The sequence below is a fragment of the Argentina silus genome (assembly GCF_951799395.1).
Source record: "Argentina silus genome assembly, chromosome: 12".
Classification (NCBI taxonomy): Eukaryota; Metazoa; Chordata; class Actinopteri; order Argentiniformes; family Argentinidae; genus Argentina; species Argentina silus.
This window is the reverse complement of record NC_139666.1, coordinates 5,841,109-5,858,992: the sequence shown is the minus strand read 5'-3', so window position 1 is coordinate 5,858,992 and position 17,884 is coordinate 5,841,109. Positions and strand designations below refer to the sequence as shown.

At 48.8% G+C, this 17,884-nt stretch overlaps 1 protein-coding gene across 1 annotated transcript; it reads left to right on the top strand.

Annotated features, from left to right (window-relative positions):
* Window positions 1–1,605: 1,605 nt before the first annotated feature.
* On the top strand, window positions 1,606–16,917 carry pgap1 (post-GPI attachment to proteins inositol deacylase 1). The gene is made up of 26 exons (XM_083681292.1): window positions 1,606–1,759; window positions 3,232–3,385; window positions 4,243–4,418; window positions 4,618–4,789; window positions 4,920–5,080; window positions 5,265–5,317; window positions 5,408–5,474; window positions 5,597–5,702; window positions 5,796–5,854; window positions 6,226–6,309; window positions 6,958–7,007; window positions 7,193–7,244; window positions 7,440–7,517; window positions 7,757–7,832; window positions 7,969–8,042; window positions 8,261–8,312; window positions 9,214–9,280; window positions 9,560–9,665; window positions 10,737–10,775; window positions 11,049–11,233; window positions 11,602–11,832; window positions 12,005–12,140; window positions 12,457–12,507; window positions 12,654–12,880; window positions 13,062–13,166; window positions 13,259–16,917. Exons 1-26 carry the CDS (start codon window positions 1,628–1,630, stop codon window positions 13,395–13,397), a joined length of 2,832 nt encoding a protein of 943 aa, XP_083537418.1. The 5' UTR covers window positions 1,606–1,627; the 3' UTR covers window positions 13,398–16,917.
* Window positions 16,918–17,884: the final 967 nt, after the last annotated feature.

Sequence of the window (17,884 nt, the reverse complement as noted above, 5' to 3'; positions counted from 1 at the left end):
GGGGGTGGGGGTGGGGCGTACAGACTGTCCACTAACCCTGACCTGAATCTCCTCTGCAAACGCCATGTGTCCATCTCGTCTGTCACTGAGAGACACTTTAAAAGCGTGAGCCACTTAACCAGTTCCCCCTGTCTCTGCCCTAGAAATGGACTTTAAACATTAAAAACGGTTCAGAAAAAACAAACCCTCACTTCGCTGAGGTGCTGTCTCCATGGCTGCTGGAGCATGTCTCCTTGACTACAGCGGGCTGGGTGCGACCGTGGCTGATGGACGTACGGAATAACAGACACACGACGTTAGCAGGGGAGTTTCAGGATGGAGATTCTTTCAGGGGAGGATGGCGGAGGCAGAAATCGGAATTCGGGCTCGGAGTGGAACAAGATACCGTTCCTCATTCCATTCCAGGCATTACAAACGTCCTCTGATTTCTACCTCCACCAGCCTCCCCTGGATTCTATAGTCAGACAGAGGACTGCTGCTGCCCACGCCCTGGTGTCTAGATGAGTAGTGTAGTGTAGTGTAGTGTAGTGTAGTGTAGTGCATACACACAGGCTGAAATGAATGGTCACACTTCATATTTATGATTCATGAGTAAGATCTGAAGGAACGTTGAAAGCATTCCCTGGTGAATAAAACCCAGACTTGTTGCACTGTTTCACTCAAACACACACGTCCTTAAGAGGAAGGTGTGGAACTACGCTGCAAGACTGAAGGATGCAGGACTATGTCAGTCAGGACTATGTCAGGACGAAATGACTGGTGCTGAGGTTGTCTGGTATCTGTTGTCATCAAAACATTCTCTGTCATGTTGTCCAGTGATGGTGCATGTGTGTCCGTCTGTCTGTGTATGCACAGGGTCTGTGTGTCAGTTGGTGACTGTTCTCTCATTGTTTTGGGCAGCTTTCAGCAGCAGACCTCTTGACTGCCATTTGTCTTTATAATCAATAAAGATTTGAGGAAATGTGACCCTGACCCTGTTATAACTGATGTTACTGTGTTTCTCATGCATACACCCATCCATGCAGAACCTGTGTCCATCATCCAACTGTAATTCCACTAATATCCATCATTCACCCACCCTAGTGTAGGTCTACTGTATGACATGAGCAGCAGGAAATTTGACAGATTTTACCTTTTTAAACAACATATTACAACTATTCAGACATATTAACTGTAATTTGACATACACAATCAGCGACAACACTTGATAACAAACTAACTAACATGTCACTCCTCAAACAGTGAATTAATATAGTACTGGACAGAAGACAAGATATTATTATTATTTATATATTATAATTCAGAGACTCAAGTAGACAAATAAAGCAGGTGTGGCTTATATTTATGGGAATAAAATGTTTTTCACAGATTGCAGCTTTAATAACTACGGTTGAGTAATGACGTCACCACTTCTATCCATTCTAAATTCCTATTGGTCCGTATCCGCTGACGACTCTTCTCTTATTGGCCAATCGACTTGACAATCAGCGACGTAGACACAGATGGGAGGCGCCAGATACTGTATGCTTCCCATACGTTCGGTTTTTGACAGAACCAGTAGAGTAGGGGAAATGGCAACATGGGAGCCGTACACCTGTAAATAGACAAAAGCAGAACGGCAGTAGACATGAGAGTCGCCGCTGTGGCCTTTTACGGGTGTGCGCTGGGGCTTCTGGCGATGGGGCTGCGGGAGTTGTTGTCGGGGTTCGAAGAGAATAGGTGCAGCATGACCTACATGTTCGAGTACCCCGAGTACCGGGTGAGTAGTTGACGCAAACGGTACCACGCGATTCGGTTTCGATTCGATCGGTTAGCCAGCTCAGTCATGCACTAGTGTAAACAACACTCGGGACATAATTGTAAAAAAAGAAAAAAAAGTAGCGGCCCTTCTTTGTCAGGAAAATATGTACGAATGAATTATGTGCAGACATCTTGATCAGTTGTGTGTTGAGATATGTTGGCCGATAATGTCGCTAGCATCTCATCTGGAAGTGGAGCTATGCACCTGTTGTTGTTCGGCACCTGCATCTCTCTGACTACGACCCATGGCTGGCGGGGTGTGCCCCTGCCTGGCGCCCCTCATTCATAAACGTGACTAGAGTCGTCAGTGACAACAAGACTGACGCTGCTGGCTTATTTCCTGGTTGAAACCTTTCCATGGTTGGACATGCACACCTCCGTTTCATATGTCACACAGGAACTGGATATTACCCCCCCACACACATACACACACACACCTTAAAAGAGAGGTGGCGAGTGTATGAAAGACGATGCTGAGCGAGTGGGCGTAGGTTAGGCTAGATAGGTTAGCTAAGGATAGGTTGTTTAGGGTAGGTAGGTTGGTTACTGTAGGTTGGTTACTGTAGGTTAGTTTGTTAGGTTGGTTAGGTAAGGATGGGTTGGTTACTGTAGGGTTAGGTAAGGTTATGTCACGTAGGTAAATTAAGGTTAGGTTATGTTGGTTAGGGATCATCCTAGTTCACTGTTAGAGGGACAGGCTCAGGTCGGGGATCAGTCAGAGTCACACTCTGTGTTGATGTGAGAGTTAGTGGCTGATCCATGGTAAGGTGATTACAACAATGAGATCAACCCTCCCTGCTCTGTCTCCCATCCATCTCCTCTGTAATCACATAAACACGGGCTTGATGCATTTATGCACTATTATTTATTCAATACAGACGTCAGATCTGGTTTGGCCTGTCAGGGGCAGTGTGTGTGTTAGTCTGGCTCTGGCCTGTTTGTCAGTGATGCTGTATGAGACTGTGTCTGTGTCTGTGTTTTGTTTCCGCTCTGTGTGCTCTCATTAACATGTTTATCAGCCCAGAAGTGTGGCTCAGCTGTACCCAGCATATGGGCTCTACCTCTAGGGAGGTGTGTTTGTGTTTGTTTGCTTGCTTGCGTGTGTGTGTGTGTGTGTGTGTGTGTGTGTGTGTGTGTGTGTGTGTGTGTGTGTGTGTGTGTGTGTGTGTGTGTGCGCGTGCGCGTGCGCGTGCGCGTGCGCGTGCGTGTGCGCGCATGTATAATGGCTTGGCAGAACGAATGGAGCTCAATACCACTGTACTGTTGACCTATATGTTTCTGTCTCCTCACACGTGGGTGGGGGGGGGGGGCTGGGGGGGGCTGCTCAATAGCACAGTACTGTTGGCCTATATATTTCTGTCTCCTCACGCTGTGTGTGTGTGTGTGTGTGTGTGTGTGTGTGTGTGTGTATGTATGTGTGTGTGTGTCTAGCGCGTGGCTCTGCCCCGGCGCGTGGCACGGCTGTACCCAGCGTATGGACTGTACCTGTACGGAGAGGGCCAGTACGCCCAGGAGACCCGCGGACTCAAACTCACCGGCGCCCCTGTTCTGTTCCTGCCGGGAAACGCAGGCAGCTACAAACAAGGTACAAACACTAGGTGGTCTGGTCAAGTATTCATTCGCTTATTTACTGTATCTACGGTATATGCCATGGCCTACCGTGGCGCAGTTCCATATTGTACTGCATGTGGACTAGGGAACACCATGTCGGTGTGTTTGAAAGATCCTCTGCCCACTGATGCACATCTCTCCCCAGCCGGTGGAGGTTGGCTAGCTAGGGGCTGTGTGTGGGAGGAGAACACCCACTCTCTCTCTCTCTCTCTCTCTCTCTCTCACTTGCACACACACACACACACACACACACACGCGCACACATGTACACACACACACACCTCTCTCCCTCTCTCACTTGCACACACACACACACACACACACACACTCACACACACACACACACACATTTCTCTCTCTCTCTCACTTTCACACACATGCACACACACCTCTCTCCCTCTCTCACTTGCACACACACACACACATGTCACACACACACCTCTCTCTCTCACTTTTACACACACACACACACACACGCACACACACCTCTCTCTTTCTCTCTCTCTCTCTCTCTCTCTCACTTTCACAAACACACGCACACACACACACACACTACTATTCCATGAGAAGAAATGACTGTCTTCCATGAGTTCTGTTGCCACTGACCTCTATGTGGCTTATCTTCCTACTAAACCCTCATACTAACTTTAACCTCTCACAGCTTATGTTGATATAAGCCCTGATGACCCAAATCCTCTCATCAGTAAGCCAGCATGCCTATGACCTCCCATGACCTCCCCCAATGTGTTCCCTGGGCTGGTGGCTCTGAGGAAGGCAATCTGAGTGTTATAACATGTATATGACCTCTTATGTCCCCCCTATGTCACCCAGCTCGTTCCCTGGGCTCGGTGGCTCTGAGGAAGGCAGAGGACCGGGAGGGGGGGGTCCACCTCAACGTGTTCACGCTGGACTTCAACGAGGAGCTGGTGGCGCTGTACGGAGGCAGCCTTACCCGCCAGACACACTTCCTGCACGAGAGCATCAAGGCCATCCTCCGCCTCTACAAGGTCAGGGGTCACGCAGGGTCAACGGTGGGAGAGGCTACTCTATGTCTCTCTCTCTCTCTCTCTCTGTTGCACTCTTCACAAAGAGAAATATTTGAAAACATCAGTTCAACTAACAGCTTGCTCAGATGACCCCCCCCCAACCCCCCCCCCCTCTCTCTCTCTCTCTCTCTCTCTCTCTCTCTCTCTCTCTCCCCTCCAGGGCCGTGAGGCCCCCCCTCGTAGTGTGGTGTTGGTGGGGCACTCCATGGGGGGGGTGGTGGCCAGGGCTCTGTTCACTCTGCCCCGATTCAGCCCTCGTCTGGTCAGCCTCATCATCACACAGGCCTCCCCCCACCTGGCCCCTGTACTGGCCCTCGACACACACCTGCTGGGTAAGGAACACACACACACACACACACTCACACACACACACACACACTATATACTGTATATACACACACACACACACACACCCGCTGGTTCTAGAACACACTCATACTCCTCCTCTGTGTGTCTCTGTAGCGTTCTACTCCTCCGTCAGACAGCACTGGGTGGGCCGGGCGGAGGACCTGCGCAACGTGACGGTGCTTTCTGTGGGGGGTGGTTACCGTGACTACCAGGTACGCTCCGGCCTGACGTCCCTGCCCTGCTCTCCTGGAGACGCCACCAAGCTGTCTCTGGTGGTAAGACGTGTGTGTGTGTGTGTGTGTGTGTGTGTGTATGTGTGTGTGTATGTGTGTGTATGTGTGTGTATGTGTGTGTATGTGTGTGTATGTGTGTGTATGTGTGTGTGTGTGTGTGTGTGTGTGTGTGTGTGTGTGTGTGTGTGTGATCTTGTTCTGACCCTCTCAGTATCTGTCTCTCCAGGCTACAGCTGTTCCCAGGACCTGGGTCTCCACTGACCACCTGTCCATCGTCTGGTGAGTAGCCTCAGGCCCTGTGGTTGCTCTGTGGCTTTCATCTTCATATCTTGTGAACATTTTCATTCCTCTGCCGTGTGTGTGATCCAGGTGTAAGGAGCTGGTCCTGGCTACTGTTAGAGCTTTCTTTGACCTCATGGAACCTGAAACAGGACAGGTGAGCACTGCATGAACACACTAGACCCTAGAAGAGCTGGAGTGTTGTTGTGTGTGTGTGTGTGTGTGTGTGTGTGTGTGACTGTGTGGTGACTGTTGTGTCGTGACTGTTGTGTGTTTCAGTTCTCTGAGAACCCAGAGAGGAGGATGGTTGTTCTGAACCACCACTTCATCAGACACGCGGTCCAACTGGTCGGTGAGCCTCAGGAGACCGCCATCTTCTTCTCAGGTTAGCCCGTCGTGTGTGTGTGTGTGTGTGTGTGTGTGAGAAGGAGACTGTGCAAAGCTCATCTCCCTCCTCTCCACTCCTCTATCCCACCAGGTGCTTCTGAAGCCTGGAGTGAGGTCAATACCCTCCGTCTGGAGTACAAGGCCCCCAAGGTACACTTGACCACCCACTGACCCCCTGGAGAAGGCAGCCTGCACCTCACCAAACGTGTGTGTGTGTGTGTGTGTGTGTGTGAGCGTGTGTGAGTGTGAGAGAGAGAGAATGTGTGTACTTACTTGCAGCCCCACTACAAGGTTAAAGATGTACTGTAGATGTTACTGTAATCATCTGGACTGGAGTTGTGATTGTCTTTGACCGTCTGTTGTTGGGTGTTTGTCTGCTGTTGTGTGTCTGTTGTGGTGTGTTTGTTGTTGTTCTATGTCTGTTGCGTTATTGTCTGTTGTTGTGTGTCTCTTTGTCTGTTGTTGTGTGACTGTTGTTGTGATGTGTCTATTGTGGTCTGACTGTTGTTGTCTGTCCACAGGAAGGGCAGGTGAAGTACTTCCTGTTTGCCCTGTCCAGTCGTAGGAGAGCGTACAGCCACTTCTACTGCCGCAGCAACAACATGGTGAGAGGATCAGCTGCTGTTATACAGCCATACCAGGGGAGGCAGGGAGAGGCTAGAGGAGGCTGAGGGAGAGGCTAGAGGAGGCTGAGGGAGAGGCTAGAGGAGGCTGAGGGAGAGGCAGGGAGAGGCTAGAGGAGGCTGAGGGAGAGGCTAGAGGAGGCTGAGGGAGAGGCTAGAGGAGGCTGAGGGAGAGGCAGGGAGAGGCTAGAGGAGGCTGAGGGAGAGGCTAGAGGAGGCTGAGGGAGAGGCAGGGAGAGGCTAGAGGAGGATGAGGGAGAGGCAGGTGGAGGCTCAGGGAGAGGCTAGAGGAGGCTGAGGGAGAGGCTAGAGGAGGCTGAGGGAGAGGCAGGGGGAGGCAGACATCAGACTACGGGCTCATTGTAAACATAGGTGCTTAATACCATTCCTCATTCCATTCCATGCATTACAATGAGCCTGTCCTCCGATTTCTACCTCCACAAGCCTCCCCTGATCCCTACCAACACACTGTACTGCACACCTCATACCCTAGTCCCTCTCTACAGGGCGAGTGAGGAAGCCCAGTAGAGAAGCACACTGTTGTCTCTGTAGAGTCAGAAAGATAGTGTCTTTAGTTTAATCAGATGAGTGTCCGGCTCCACTTTCAGTCACAGTGCTGTCATTCAACAGGAGATGAGCAGCTGGCTCTACGGCTGCACACAGATGAATGGATCTATGTGGTGAGTTTCTCTCTCTCTCTCTTTGTCTGTGTGTCTGTGTCTCTCTTTCTCTCTCTTTGTCTGTGTGTCTGTGTCTCTCTCTCTCTCTCTCTCTCTCTCTTTGTCTGTGTGTCTGTCTCTCTCTTTCTCTCTCTCCGCCTGACCTGTCTCTCTACCTGTCTGTCCGACTGTATTCTCTGCCCTAGTCTCCAGGCGGTGGATCTGTCTGTGGGAACCGAACTTCTCCCAGCGTACAAGGTAAACCTCTCTCTCAGTCTCACCATGATGGATGGATGGATTCAGTGATTGATTGATCAATACTTGCCCCTTGGGGATGAGTGAACGATTATTTAGTTAATTTAAACATTCAGACCTGTCTATCTGTTTCTCTGCCTCTCTGCCTTTCTGTCTGTCTGCCTCTCTGTCTGTCTGTCTGTCTGTCTGTCTGTCCAGGTGGTAACCCAGAGTGTCAGTGAGCTGTCATCTGTCTCCCACCTTGTGGTTGCTGCCTCCAACCTCAATGGAAAGCAGGTAGACTAACCGCCTCATCTGTCTGACACCCTAGAATGTGTGTCTGTGTGTGTGTGTGTGTGTGTTAGTAAGTCTCTGTATCTCTAGTTCACAGTGGAGTGTGAGTGTGAGTGTGAGTGTGTGTGTGTTAGTAAGTCTCTGTATCTCTAGTTCACAGTGGAGTGTGAGTGTGAGTGTGTGTGTGTGTGTGTGTGTGTGTGTGTGTGTGTGTGTGTGTTAGTAAGTCTCTGTATCTCTAGTTCACAGTGGAGTGTGAGTGGCAGAGACAGGAGGCTCAGACCATCTCTGTACCAGTGCCTCACGTCCTCTCTTTCGGTGAGTCCTCCTCTCTCTTTCCTCCTCTCTCATCCCTCCCTCCATCCTTCCTTATATCAGCTTTTGCATATCTTACCATGGTGGGCAATGCTTCCACCCTATTGGCTCTGTAATCTGTTGGTCCAATCCTGTTCAGGTATGACCGTTAGTGATGTCACCATCAACTCCTCTGGCCTCCTGCACACCATAGAACTACAACACTTTCACCAGGTGATCTCTCTCTCTCTCTCTCTCTCTCTCTCTCTCTCTCTCTCTCTCTCTCTCTCCTCCCTACTCCTCCACTCTCTCCTTTCTCTCTCTCACACTCTCGGCCCCCCCTCTCTCACTCCCTCCCCACCCCCCCTCCTCTCTCTCCCTCTCTCTCCCCCCTTTGTCCCCCCCCCCTCCTCTCCTCTTTGTAACACCTGTGTGTACCTGTGTGTCTGCAGGTCTACCAGGCCTTCAGAGTCAGCGTGGTGAGCCAGTGTAAGGCAGCCAGAGGTAAGCACAGGCTGACAGGTTTCTGACTGATGTATGTCGTTGATTCACTTACTTAGACAAATGTACTTTATTGTCAGTCGCTTTGGATAAAAACGTCTGCTAAGCGACTTCAATGTAAATGTAATGTAAAATGTCTCTCCTGCTCTGACTGTGTATCCAAAGCGACTTACAACAAATACATTTGTCTAAGTAAGTGAATCATCTATCAGTCATCATAAGAAAAAGTAATCTATGCTAGGACCAGGGGCTATTGGCAGTCACAATGCTAGAAGAAGGAAGAGTTACTTTTTTAATTTACTGTAGAGAAACTGTACAGGGGGTAGTGGGGATGAAGAGGTCTTTAGGAGTGACAGTTAAGATGTAGCCTGAAGAGATGGGTCTCCAATCTACAGCGGAAGAGAGGTTGTGACTCAGCAGTCCTGACAGTAGTGGGAAGCTCGTTCCACCAGCGGGGCGCCAGGACAGTGAAAAGCCGTGACGGAGTACTGCGGCTGCTGTATCCACGTAGAGGCGGCAGTGCCAGGCGGCCAGCCGAGGTGGAAGAGCAGAGTGATCGGGCAGGGGCTGACCATTGCTTTCAAGTAGAGAGGGGCTGTTCCCTTTGCCACCCAGTAAGCGAGCACCAGGGTCTTGAATCTGACGCTAGTCGCTACCGTTAGCCAGTGACGGGTGCGAAGGAGGGGGGTGACATTGGAGAAATTGGGGAGATTTAACACCAGACGGGCGGCAGCATTCTGGATGAGTTGCAGAGGTCTGATGGCGGAGGCGGGGAGCCCGGCCAAGAGTGCATTGCAGTAGTCATGATAGTCAATGTCTCACGTCAGAGTGAGAGAGGTTGGTGGTTGTGTTGATGATCTCTCTCTCTCTCTCTCTCTCTCTCTCTCTCTCTCTCTCTGTCCAGACAGACTAGCCAATGTCTACAGGATGAAGGTGCCTTGGTTCAGAGAAGATTCATTTACCACAGTCAGGTATGAAACTGTCTGTCTGTCTGTCTGTCTGATCTGCCTCTCTGCCTGCCTGTCTGTCGGCTGTCTGTCTGTATGACCTGCCTCTCTTTCGGGTTGTCTGCCTGCCAGCCTGTCTGTCTGTCAGGTTGTGTCTCCAACCCTATGACAGCTTTCTCTCATTTGATTAGATAATAATTATGTGATTGTATCGTATGTGTAACTATACAGAATGTTCTGGTTAATCTGTAGAGACCATGTGGTTTGCCGTGACTGATCTCTCCTCTTCTGAATCTCTGCCAGCGTTCCCGCGGTAACAGAGCTATCAGGCATGCTCCACACCAGTCGTCCTGACAACACCTCAGGAGTCTTGCTGCAGCTCCACACTGCCCCCAACTGTCAGTATAAGGTACTGCACCCTTAGGGCTGAGGCAGTTGTTTTCATGAAGTAGTACTTTTTATAAAGCCTCCATCTTCCTCTAGGAGTGGTTGGAAATCTCATTTGGACTGTAAAATGATAATGCATTGATTATTTCCAAAGTATTTTTCATTTATAACATTCAAAGCGCACTAAGTTGCGAGAATATTCTTCCTACACCGGTTCCTCACTCCCCTCCATCGAGGCTGTCCAGGGCAAACGATGCCTGCGTAAGGCACGCAGCATCGTCAAGGACATCTCTCACCCCAACCATAGACTTTTCACCCCACTCCCCTCCGGGAGGCGCTACAGGTCTCTCCGCACCCGAACCAGTAGGTTCAGAGGCAGCTTCTTCCCTGCGGCTGTCACCCTGCTGAACTCGAACACTACACCTACCTGACAAACTACTACCCCCGCAACCCCCACCCCGGACAATTGCACTATTGCACTATACTCCCCTCCCCTTCTCTTACTCATTACCACTGCTCTTCTGTACATACCTGTTCATACTGTTCATAATGCACATAATGCACATATCCTATATTTTCTTTAATACTACTGCACATACTGTACATACTTGTTTATACTGTTTATACGGCATTCCATATTTATATTTATTCGGCATCTACCTCATGTTACTGTTAATACATATATACTGCTAGACTGCATTACCCATACAGCTCATATGCTGCTACACTGCTCATACTGTAACTATTTATTCTACTATAATTGCTACTGTTACTCACATACTGCTATACTGCACTGCTATATTATACTGCTTATATTATTCTATATTACACTGCACTACTACTGATCATATATTGCACTACCTGTAAATACTGTTCATTGCACTTTCTGCTATTTTGCACTTCTGGTTAGACGCTAACTGCATTTCGTTGTCTCTGTACTTGTACTCTGCACAATGACAATAAAGTTGAATCTAATCTAATCTAATCTAATCTAATATTCCTGTCAGGATCTGCTGTAATGTACAGCATCACTAACATCAACACACTCTCTCTCTCTCTTTCTCTCTCACTCTCTGTCTATGTCTCTCCCCAGGTGTCAGTGAGGACTTCATTTCCCAGAGTGCTTGGTCAGGTAAGACACACCACCTCTCTGCACACAGCTTTCACCTAGTGGGTCTGTTGTAGTTCCCTGGTCTATGCAAGGTTCTCCCCAAAGAATGACGCTGCGCCACGCTGTGAACTTGGCCACTATGTAAATATTTCAGCAAATTAAACCATATATTTAGTAATGACACGAGTAACTAACTTTGATCGCCAACAACATTGTTGTTAAAAAATGAAAACTAAAGTGAAAGCGTTAAGGTAAGGGACTACTAGTTGGACTAACTCTTGTGTTGTGCTCCAGGTGCTGAGGTTCTGTGGTCCGGTGCTGCCCGTCTACACGGCCGTGTCTCTCCTCCTTGCCAGCAGGGGGCAGCTGTCCTCCGTGGTGAAGACGGGACGTCCTCAGCAGATGAGCCAGGCGGTGGCCGCAGCCCTGCAACCTCACAACATAGACCTGCCCGTCTACCTGCTGCACCTGCTGCTCAGGTAGCGCACACGCACACGCGCACACACACACACACACACACACACACTACTCATTCAGTGCCTACATCACTTGAACATATTGAAGCCCTTCCATCTCCGTAACTTAATCAGACTGTCAATTATGAGCCAGTTATCAAACCCTAAATCTCATAATTACCATCTGTTCTTCCTCCCTCCATTTCTCCCCTCCCTCATCCCTCCATCTCTCTCCCCCCTCCTCCCTCCATCCCTCCTCCCGCCCCTCCATCTCTCCCCTCATCTCTCTCCTCCCTCCATCTCTCCCCTCCTCCCTCCATCTCTCCCCTCCCTCCATCTCTCTCCTCCCTCCCTCCTCCATCTCCTTTCCTCCTCCTCCCTCCCTCTCTCAGGTGTAGTTGGTTCCAGGAGACCTGGTCCTCTCTCTGTCTCCCGCCTGTGGACACGCCCCCCCCCACCTCCCCAGATGGTACCTCCCATGGGGGAGTGGCCCTGGCCGAGGACTGGCCCCGCCTCCTCTCTCCACTTCTGTACGTCCTGGGAGCTTCTGTTGCTTTCTGGGGCAGTGTGGTGCTCCGCTTCTCTATACGCCTGCTCTCTCTGCTATTGGCCCCCCTGCACAGGTAAACCCCACTCCTAACCCCGCCCCCATAGCAACTGTGATGGTCTTCAATAACAAACCTAGTATCCCTTGTGTTGAGGTTACTTGTCACCTAGGATAGAAACAGCAGCTCTGCTAATGTGTGTGTGTGTGTGTGTGTGTGTGTGTGTGTGTGTGTGTGTGTGTGCGCACAGGCCCTCTGTCTCTAGGGACTGTGGTACCCTGCATCGACGGACCCAGCTCCTCCTCATCCTATTTCTCAGCTTGCTGGGCGGGACTTCCTGTGGAGCCCTGTCACTCACGGTCACCTTCCTGCTCCACCTCTACAGGGTGAGTCTGAGGACAGAGAGATTGAGACCGTCTGATTGGTGGATGTTGTCACATCACCATAGAGATCAATAACCCTGTTCAAATACTGAGATACGCATGCTTCCTTCCTTCCTCCCTCCCTTCCTTCCTTCCTTCCCTCGTTGATTAGGAATCTGAGATGGTTGGATAATTGGTACTAGCAACGCAGAGGGAACCTAGAATGTTCTGGCCAATCACAGAGTAGATATCAGATGAGGGACATAGTTGATCTTGGCTCCTCTGCATTTCCTGTACTGTGCTGATGTGTGCGTGTGCGTGTGCGTGTGTGTCCGTCCAGGTGCTCAGGCTGCAGATGACTGAGAGGTCCCTGAGTCACATGCTCAACCTGGTAAGATCCTGAAAGATCCTGGGTTGGAGGCTCAGTATACACATGATATAGAATCAGAATGATATGAACATAATATATACATATTATTCACAATCAGATGTAAACAATCTCCCTCTACCCACCCCCATCCCCCACCCTACTCCCAGGCACCCCAGAAGCAGTCGGAGCAGCAGAACGGTACAGGGGACGGTACGGGGGACAGTGAGGCCCTGAGTAAACCTATAGAATGTAATGGTGGCGCCCCCCTGCTGTCGGAGGCAGTACTACAGGATGTCAGAGACGACCTGCAGCTTCACCTCAGTCTGTCAGCACTCCTCACATTACCCATCATGCTCAGTGCTCCGTCGCTGATTCACTGGGCACGCAACCTGAGGTAACAGAAAACACACTTGCATGCACACATGTGCTCACACACACACACACACACACACTCACACACACATCTTTTAGTTGTGTACACAACAGTCTGCTTTCTGTGTGTGTGTGTGTGTGTGTGTGTGTGTGTGTGTGTGTGTGTGTGTGTGTGTGTGTGTGTGTGTGTGTCTTCTCTACAGGTATTCTACCTGGTTGGATCCTGACCCTTGCTGGCCACACACCGTGCCTCTCCTCATCGCCTCTGTGCTACTCATCAACTGCAACACACACACGCTTCGTTACAGGTACTGACACACACACACACACACACACACACACACACTACTACAGATACGGACACAACAACTAACTCTTGTGTTGTGTGTTTGTGTTCCAGTAAACCTCTCTCTCTGACCTCCTGTCTGCTGCTGCCTCTCTCCATCGCCATGGTGACCTTCTCCCCCCTCCACCTCTACAGAGTGACCTACTTCCTGTCTGCGGCCCTGGTTTCGCTGGCCGTTTCCTGTTTGGTCTGAGCTCCGCTGGTACCTGCCCTAATTCAATCCCAGCCCAGCTGTGGAGTAACAGAGAACCCAGGCTGAGTTTGTCACTCTGGGTGGGATCACTGCCCCAGTCCCGCCTCCAGGGGGCGACCATAGCTGCCCTGGAGCACAGCCATAGATATACACAGTCAGGGAAACTGTCCGCCATGTTGGCTCCAAATAGTCCATGACACTGACATTATACTGCAGTCTTAGTTACTACGATGTCTCTGCCTTGGAACTTTACAGCCAACGTGGCGTCCGTTACGATCCACATCGCTCACCGAGTTTGCCTTCCTCTGTGTGTCTATGGCTCTGCCCTGAGGGAGCTTCGCCTGGCCCCTCCTCCCCAACCAATGATACTACAGATACTAGAGATTGTCAACAGGGTATAACTGTTATTGTTTTTCATATTTATTTGCTACTGCTGTTATCTTACAGACTATTTTTATTATAATTGTGTTGTTGGTGATTTATTGAGGGAACATGTCTCTTACTGTTAGATATGGACAGATGTTTGACCACCTTCTTGCCCATGTTGCTATTGGTTACACCTTTATGCCCACTGGTCCTTAGCCTCATCATTCACAGTTTCATTCAGTTGCAGCTCTGCTGGGTTTTAAACTGTAAAAAAGTTGTTTTAAAGGATAGGGAAATAGCCAGATTCCATACATTCCCAGACTTCGCAGACAAAGATGCCATTTCACACTCCGACCACTCGGGGTGGTATACTGTAATGTTGTCACTACGTAACATAACTACCTGAGTAGTCTGGCTATGCATCACTATGGCGTAGAGGTTGACTAGGTCCATGCCAGACTATGTTAGACAAGTATTTCACGTACTGTTTCTCATCTGAAAGGGAAAACGGATTTGAAGTCCTGATAACTTATACTGTATGTTGATGTCTGAAGCTTGAAAACCTGGAAAACAAGGGAACTCTACTTTTAGAACAAGCTAAACTATTGGTTAATGTAACTACCCACAGCTAGTATCCACTGACGGAGTCTTCATTCTCTTGGAATATATCAGCACTTGGTATGTCCATTGGCCTTAATGAGTTAGCTCACATTTAGACGATTGACTTAGTATAGAGTCTTAGATCCAACATTTAAGTACGGTTGACAAACTGACATTGTTGTGATTATTATTGGACTCACGGCTGTCATAGTTGGCTGTTGTGGCGATGTAGTGAGTCTTATAGTGAGTCTTATGAGGTAAATGAAAAAAGTTCATATGAGGCACCATGGCCACCGGTTCATATGAGGCACCATGGCCACCGGTTCATATGAGGCACCATGGCCACCGGTTCATATGAGGCACCATGGCCACCGGTTCATATGAGGCACCATGGCCACCGGTTCATATGAGGCACCATGGCCACCGGTTCATATGAGGCACCATAGACGCTGCAGACTGTTACTTACCCTACTACTGGTCATATTATACATCCATAGTTTCACTCCTGGACAGCCTACACAATAGTGAGTGTGTGGGTACTGTATGTGTGTGTGTGTGTGTACTGTGTGTGTGTGTGTAAGAATACATCTTTGACAACCCTCCCCATCACCTCTTGTCTTCAATTTTCTGTTGACATCCCTTGGTTCAATCAGCTAGTGCCTTCCTACCGACATGTCCCTCCCTCCCTCCCTCCCTCCGTACATTCACTCTCCTAACTGCCTGTCAACCAAGACGCTCCCCCTGTAGGGTAGAAGACTGTCACACTGACCAGCATCTCTGACCAGCTAGTCCTCTCTGTCTCCGCTGAGGAGCCACAGCAGTGAGCAGCAGCGTAGGAAGTATAGGAATGACACTACCGTGACACTACCTTGCTGGTCTTCTTTCTTCAACTGAACCCTTCCAGATCTGTCCTTGGACTCTAATGGAGACCTAAACTGAACAGGCTATGGGACAGGAATGACGCACCTCCTGCACATGCTAACTGGCTTACACTACAGAATAGTTCTATTAGCTCCTGGGACCAAACACACATTCCTGTCTCTCCTACACACACACACACACACACACACACACACACACATACACATACACACGCTCCCCGAAGACAACCTGCACTGTGAATGTACCTGCACCCGTTTGTGTGTACAGTACATATATATATATGTGTGTGTGTGTGTGTGTGTGTGTGTGTGTGTGTGAGAGAGAGAGTGTAAGCACTGTAAGGTTTTACTGTAGTATAAGTGAGCGCTTCTGTGTGTACCGCAGTACAGTGTGTGTCTCTGTGTGGTGCAGTTTTAGTGCTTTGGAACGCACATTCTCTGCCTCATTTCCAGTTGTGAGTCGTGACCAGATTTATATAGCTGAAACTTTGTGGTAAAACCAGTAGAAATGGTCATATGTGTTTTTCTATGTATATGATATTGGGTGGTCATGCATACAAGTATGTTTTCTATGGATATGATATTGGGTGGTCATACATACAGTATGTTTTCTATGAATATGATTGTGGTTCTTATTGGTGTTCACTGTGACCGTGCCGTGGCTTCTAAAGAGAGATTGACAGCAGTGTCTCCTCATGTTCAGCCAATCAGAGAAGCCCTTGTTGTTGTTGTGAGTAGACTTGCCCCGCCCACTATTGCATATGAGATTAGTGTTGTCATGACGCCTATGGAACACTAAGATGCAGCTGACATGTTGCCTAACGACATACATGTACATGTCATGACAGTCTGTCACAACCTTATGTGTGCTTATAATGAATTGAATAATGGTCGCCAAATCGCCAAGGGAATGATTGAGATTATTATCTTGACAATAACAGTACTTGTGTAATGAAATGCATTCTGTCCTGTATTAAACTGTCATGTTGACTATATGAAAGTCCAGTCAAGTGCTACCAAACTGTAAAGGCTTCATAGTCATGTGATTGATGCATTCTCCTGCTGTTTCTACCCACAGTGACTTTCAACTAGACCCGGGTCCAAATAACATTTGATTATTTTCCTTTCAAGTACTTGAGGTGCGCTTGTTTTTTCTTCTCTCGACGCAATTAACGGAATAGTCCCACATATGGCCAAGGCAAGCTAAATGAAGCTCACCTCAAGTATCTGGAAAAACAAATCAAGTACTATCTTGACTGAGGTCGGTTCAAAACCTCTATCCTCCTCCTATCAGTAGCTGGTCCTGTCAGTCTCCTCCCCTCCTCTCTCTGTAGAGATAGTCAGTCTCTCTGTGTTGAGATAGTAGTCAGCCTCCTCCCCACCTCTGCTGAAGTAGAGATATAATTCAGCATCTCACTGAAGTTGGACCCATGAGGACCTTGTCTATGGGATGTTGGGGGTCCGGTGGGGTTCTGGGGGTGGTAATGTGTCAAGGACCGGCCGGCATATTCTATTCTCAGGTTTAAGAATTGTCACGACAAAAAGAGATTGCTTTGGTGTGTTTTTTTATATATTGTTCAAATTTTTTAAATCCAATGTTGATATCATGTATACTGAAAATTGTACAATTTGTAAGCACTGTTGCTGTTCAAATAAAACTATGAGGAAAAGAGTCTGGTTATAATGTCATTCTGTTACGATCCACTATTACCCACCCAATTTTAGTGTATTGAGTAAACATTGAAAAAAGCCTTATTTGCAATAATTGAATTGTAATTAACTTCCTGAATTGAAATTCAGCTGACCCAAAGATCTGTCCTGCAGGACCAGAGACATGAGACAAATACATTTAGAATAGGGAAGAGAGTATGACTGAAATGTCATAACTTTCTCTAAAATAGAAAAAACATTTGAGGGGCAACCTTGGCCATTTGAGGGGCAAGGACAATCACGTTTAAACTTTTTAGTTTATTCATGCTCACTCATTTTAATGAAACCCTGCCCCAAGAGAATTCACGGTATTTAGAAAATGTCCATTAACACGCACACACGCACACACACACACACACGCACACACACACACACACACACACACACAAACGGTCTCTACGGGATGGGTCTATCCCCCTTTAAGTCACCGCCCACTTCGCCGCTCTCTCGCTAATAAACCATATAAACATGATATCAATAGAGACCGCAGCGCTCCCTCAGCAGGTATATGCATAATGACCCCTGTTGAACCAACGACTCGGAACCAGGATCATTTTATACGCCATTTTACTCGGTAGGTTTGGCTCCATTCTGGGGACGGGCTATTCTGATTTCAACATCTGCTGCCGTTGGCAGAGAAGAGACGGAGAACATTAGCGCCGAGGACGTGGTAACGCATTGCTGCAGAGAATACGACGGGGACATAAGTAACTGAGTCTTTGAAGAAGGGAGAATGATCATGATAGCGCGCGCCTCGGGACACGGTGATTCAAGAAGGCCGACGTGCCTGCGCAGCGCGACAATCTCGAGCCAACGGTGTTGCCAACCGGAGGAGGAGGGATACCGTGGCTGTACGTGACTCAAGTCCAGGCTGCCACTACACTAATACCGTGGACCCGGGCCTTACAGCGGTACCCCGCCCGTCCATAA

Bases quoted from the DNA above. Each gene is read 5' to 3' on its own strand.
- pgap1 (XM_083681292.1), top strand. From the start codon at position 1,628: ATGAGAGTCGCCGCTGTGGCCTTTTACGGGTGTGCGCTGGGGCTTCTG. The intron at 11,234-11,601 runs GTAGCGCACACG...TCCCTCTCTCAG, and splicing joins CTGCTGCACCTGCTGCTCAG to GTGTAGTTGGTTCCAGGAGA. The intron at 11,833-12,004 runs GTAAACCCCACT...GTGTGCGCACAG, and splicing joins CTATTGGCCCCCCTGCACAG to GCCCTCTGTCTCTAGGGACT.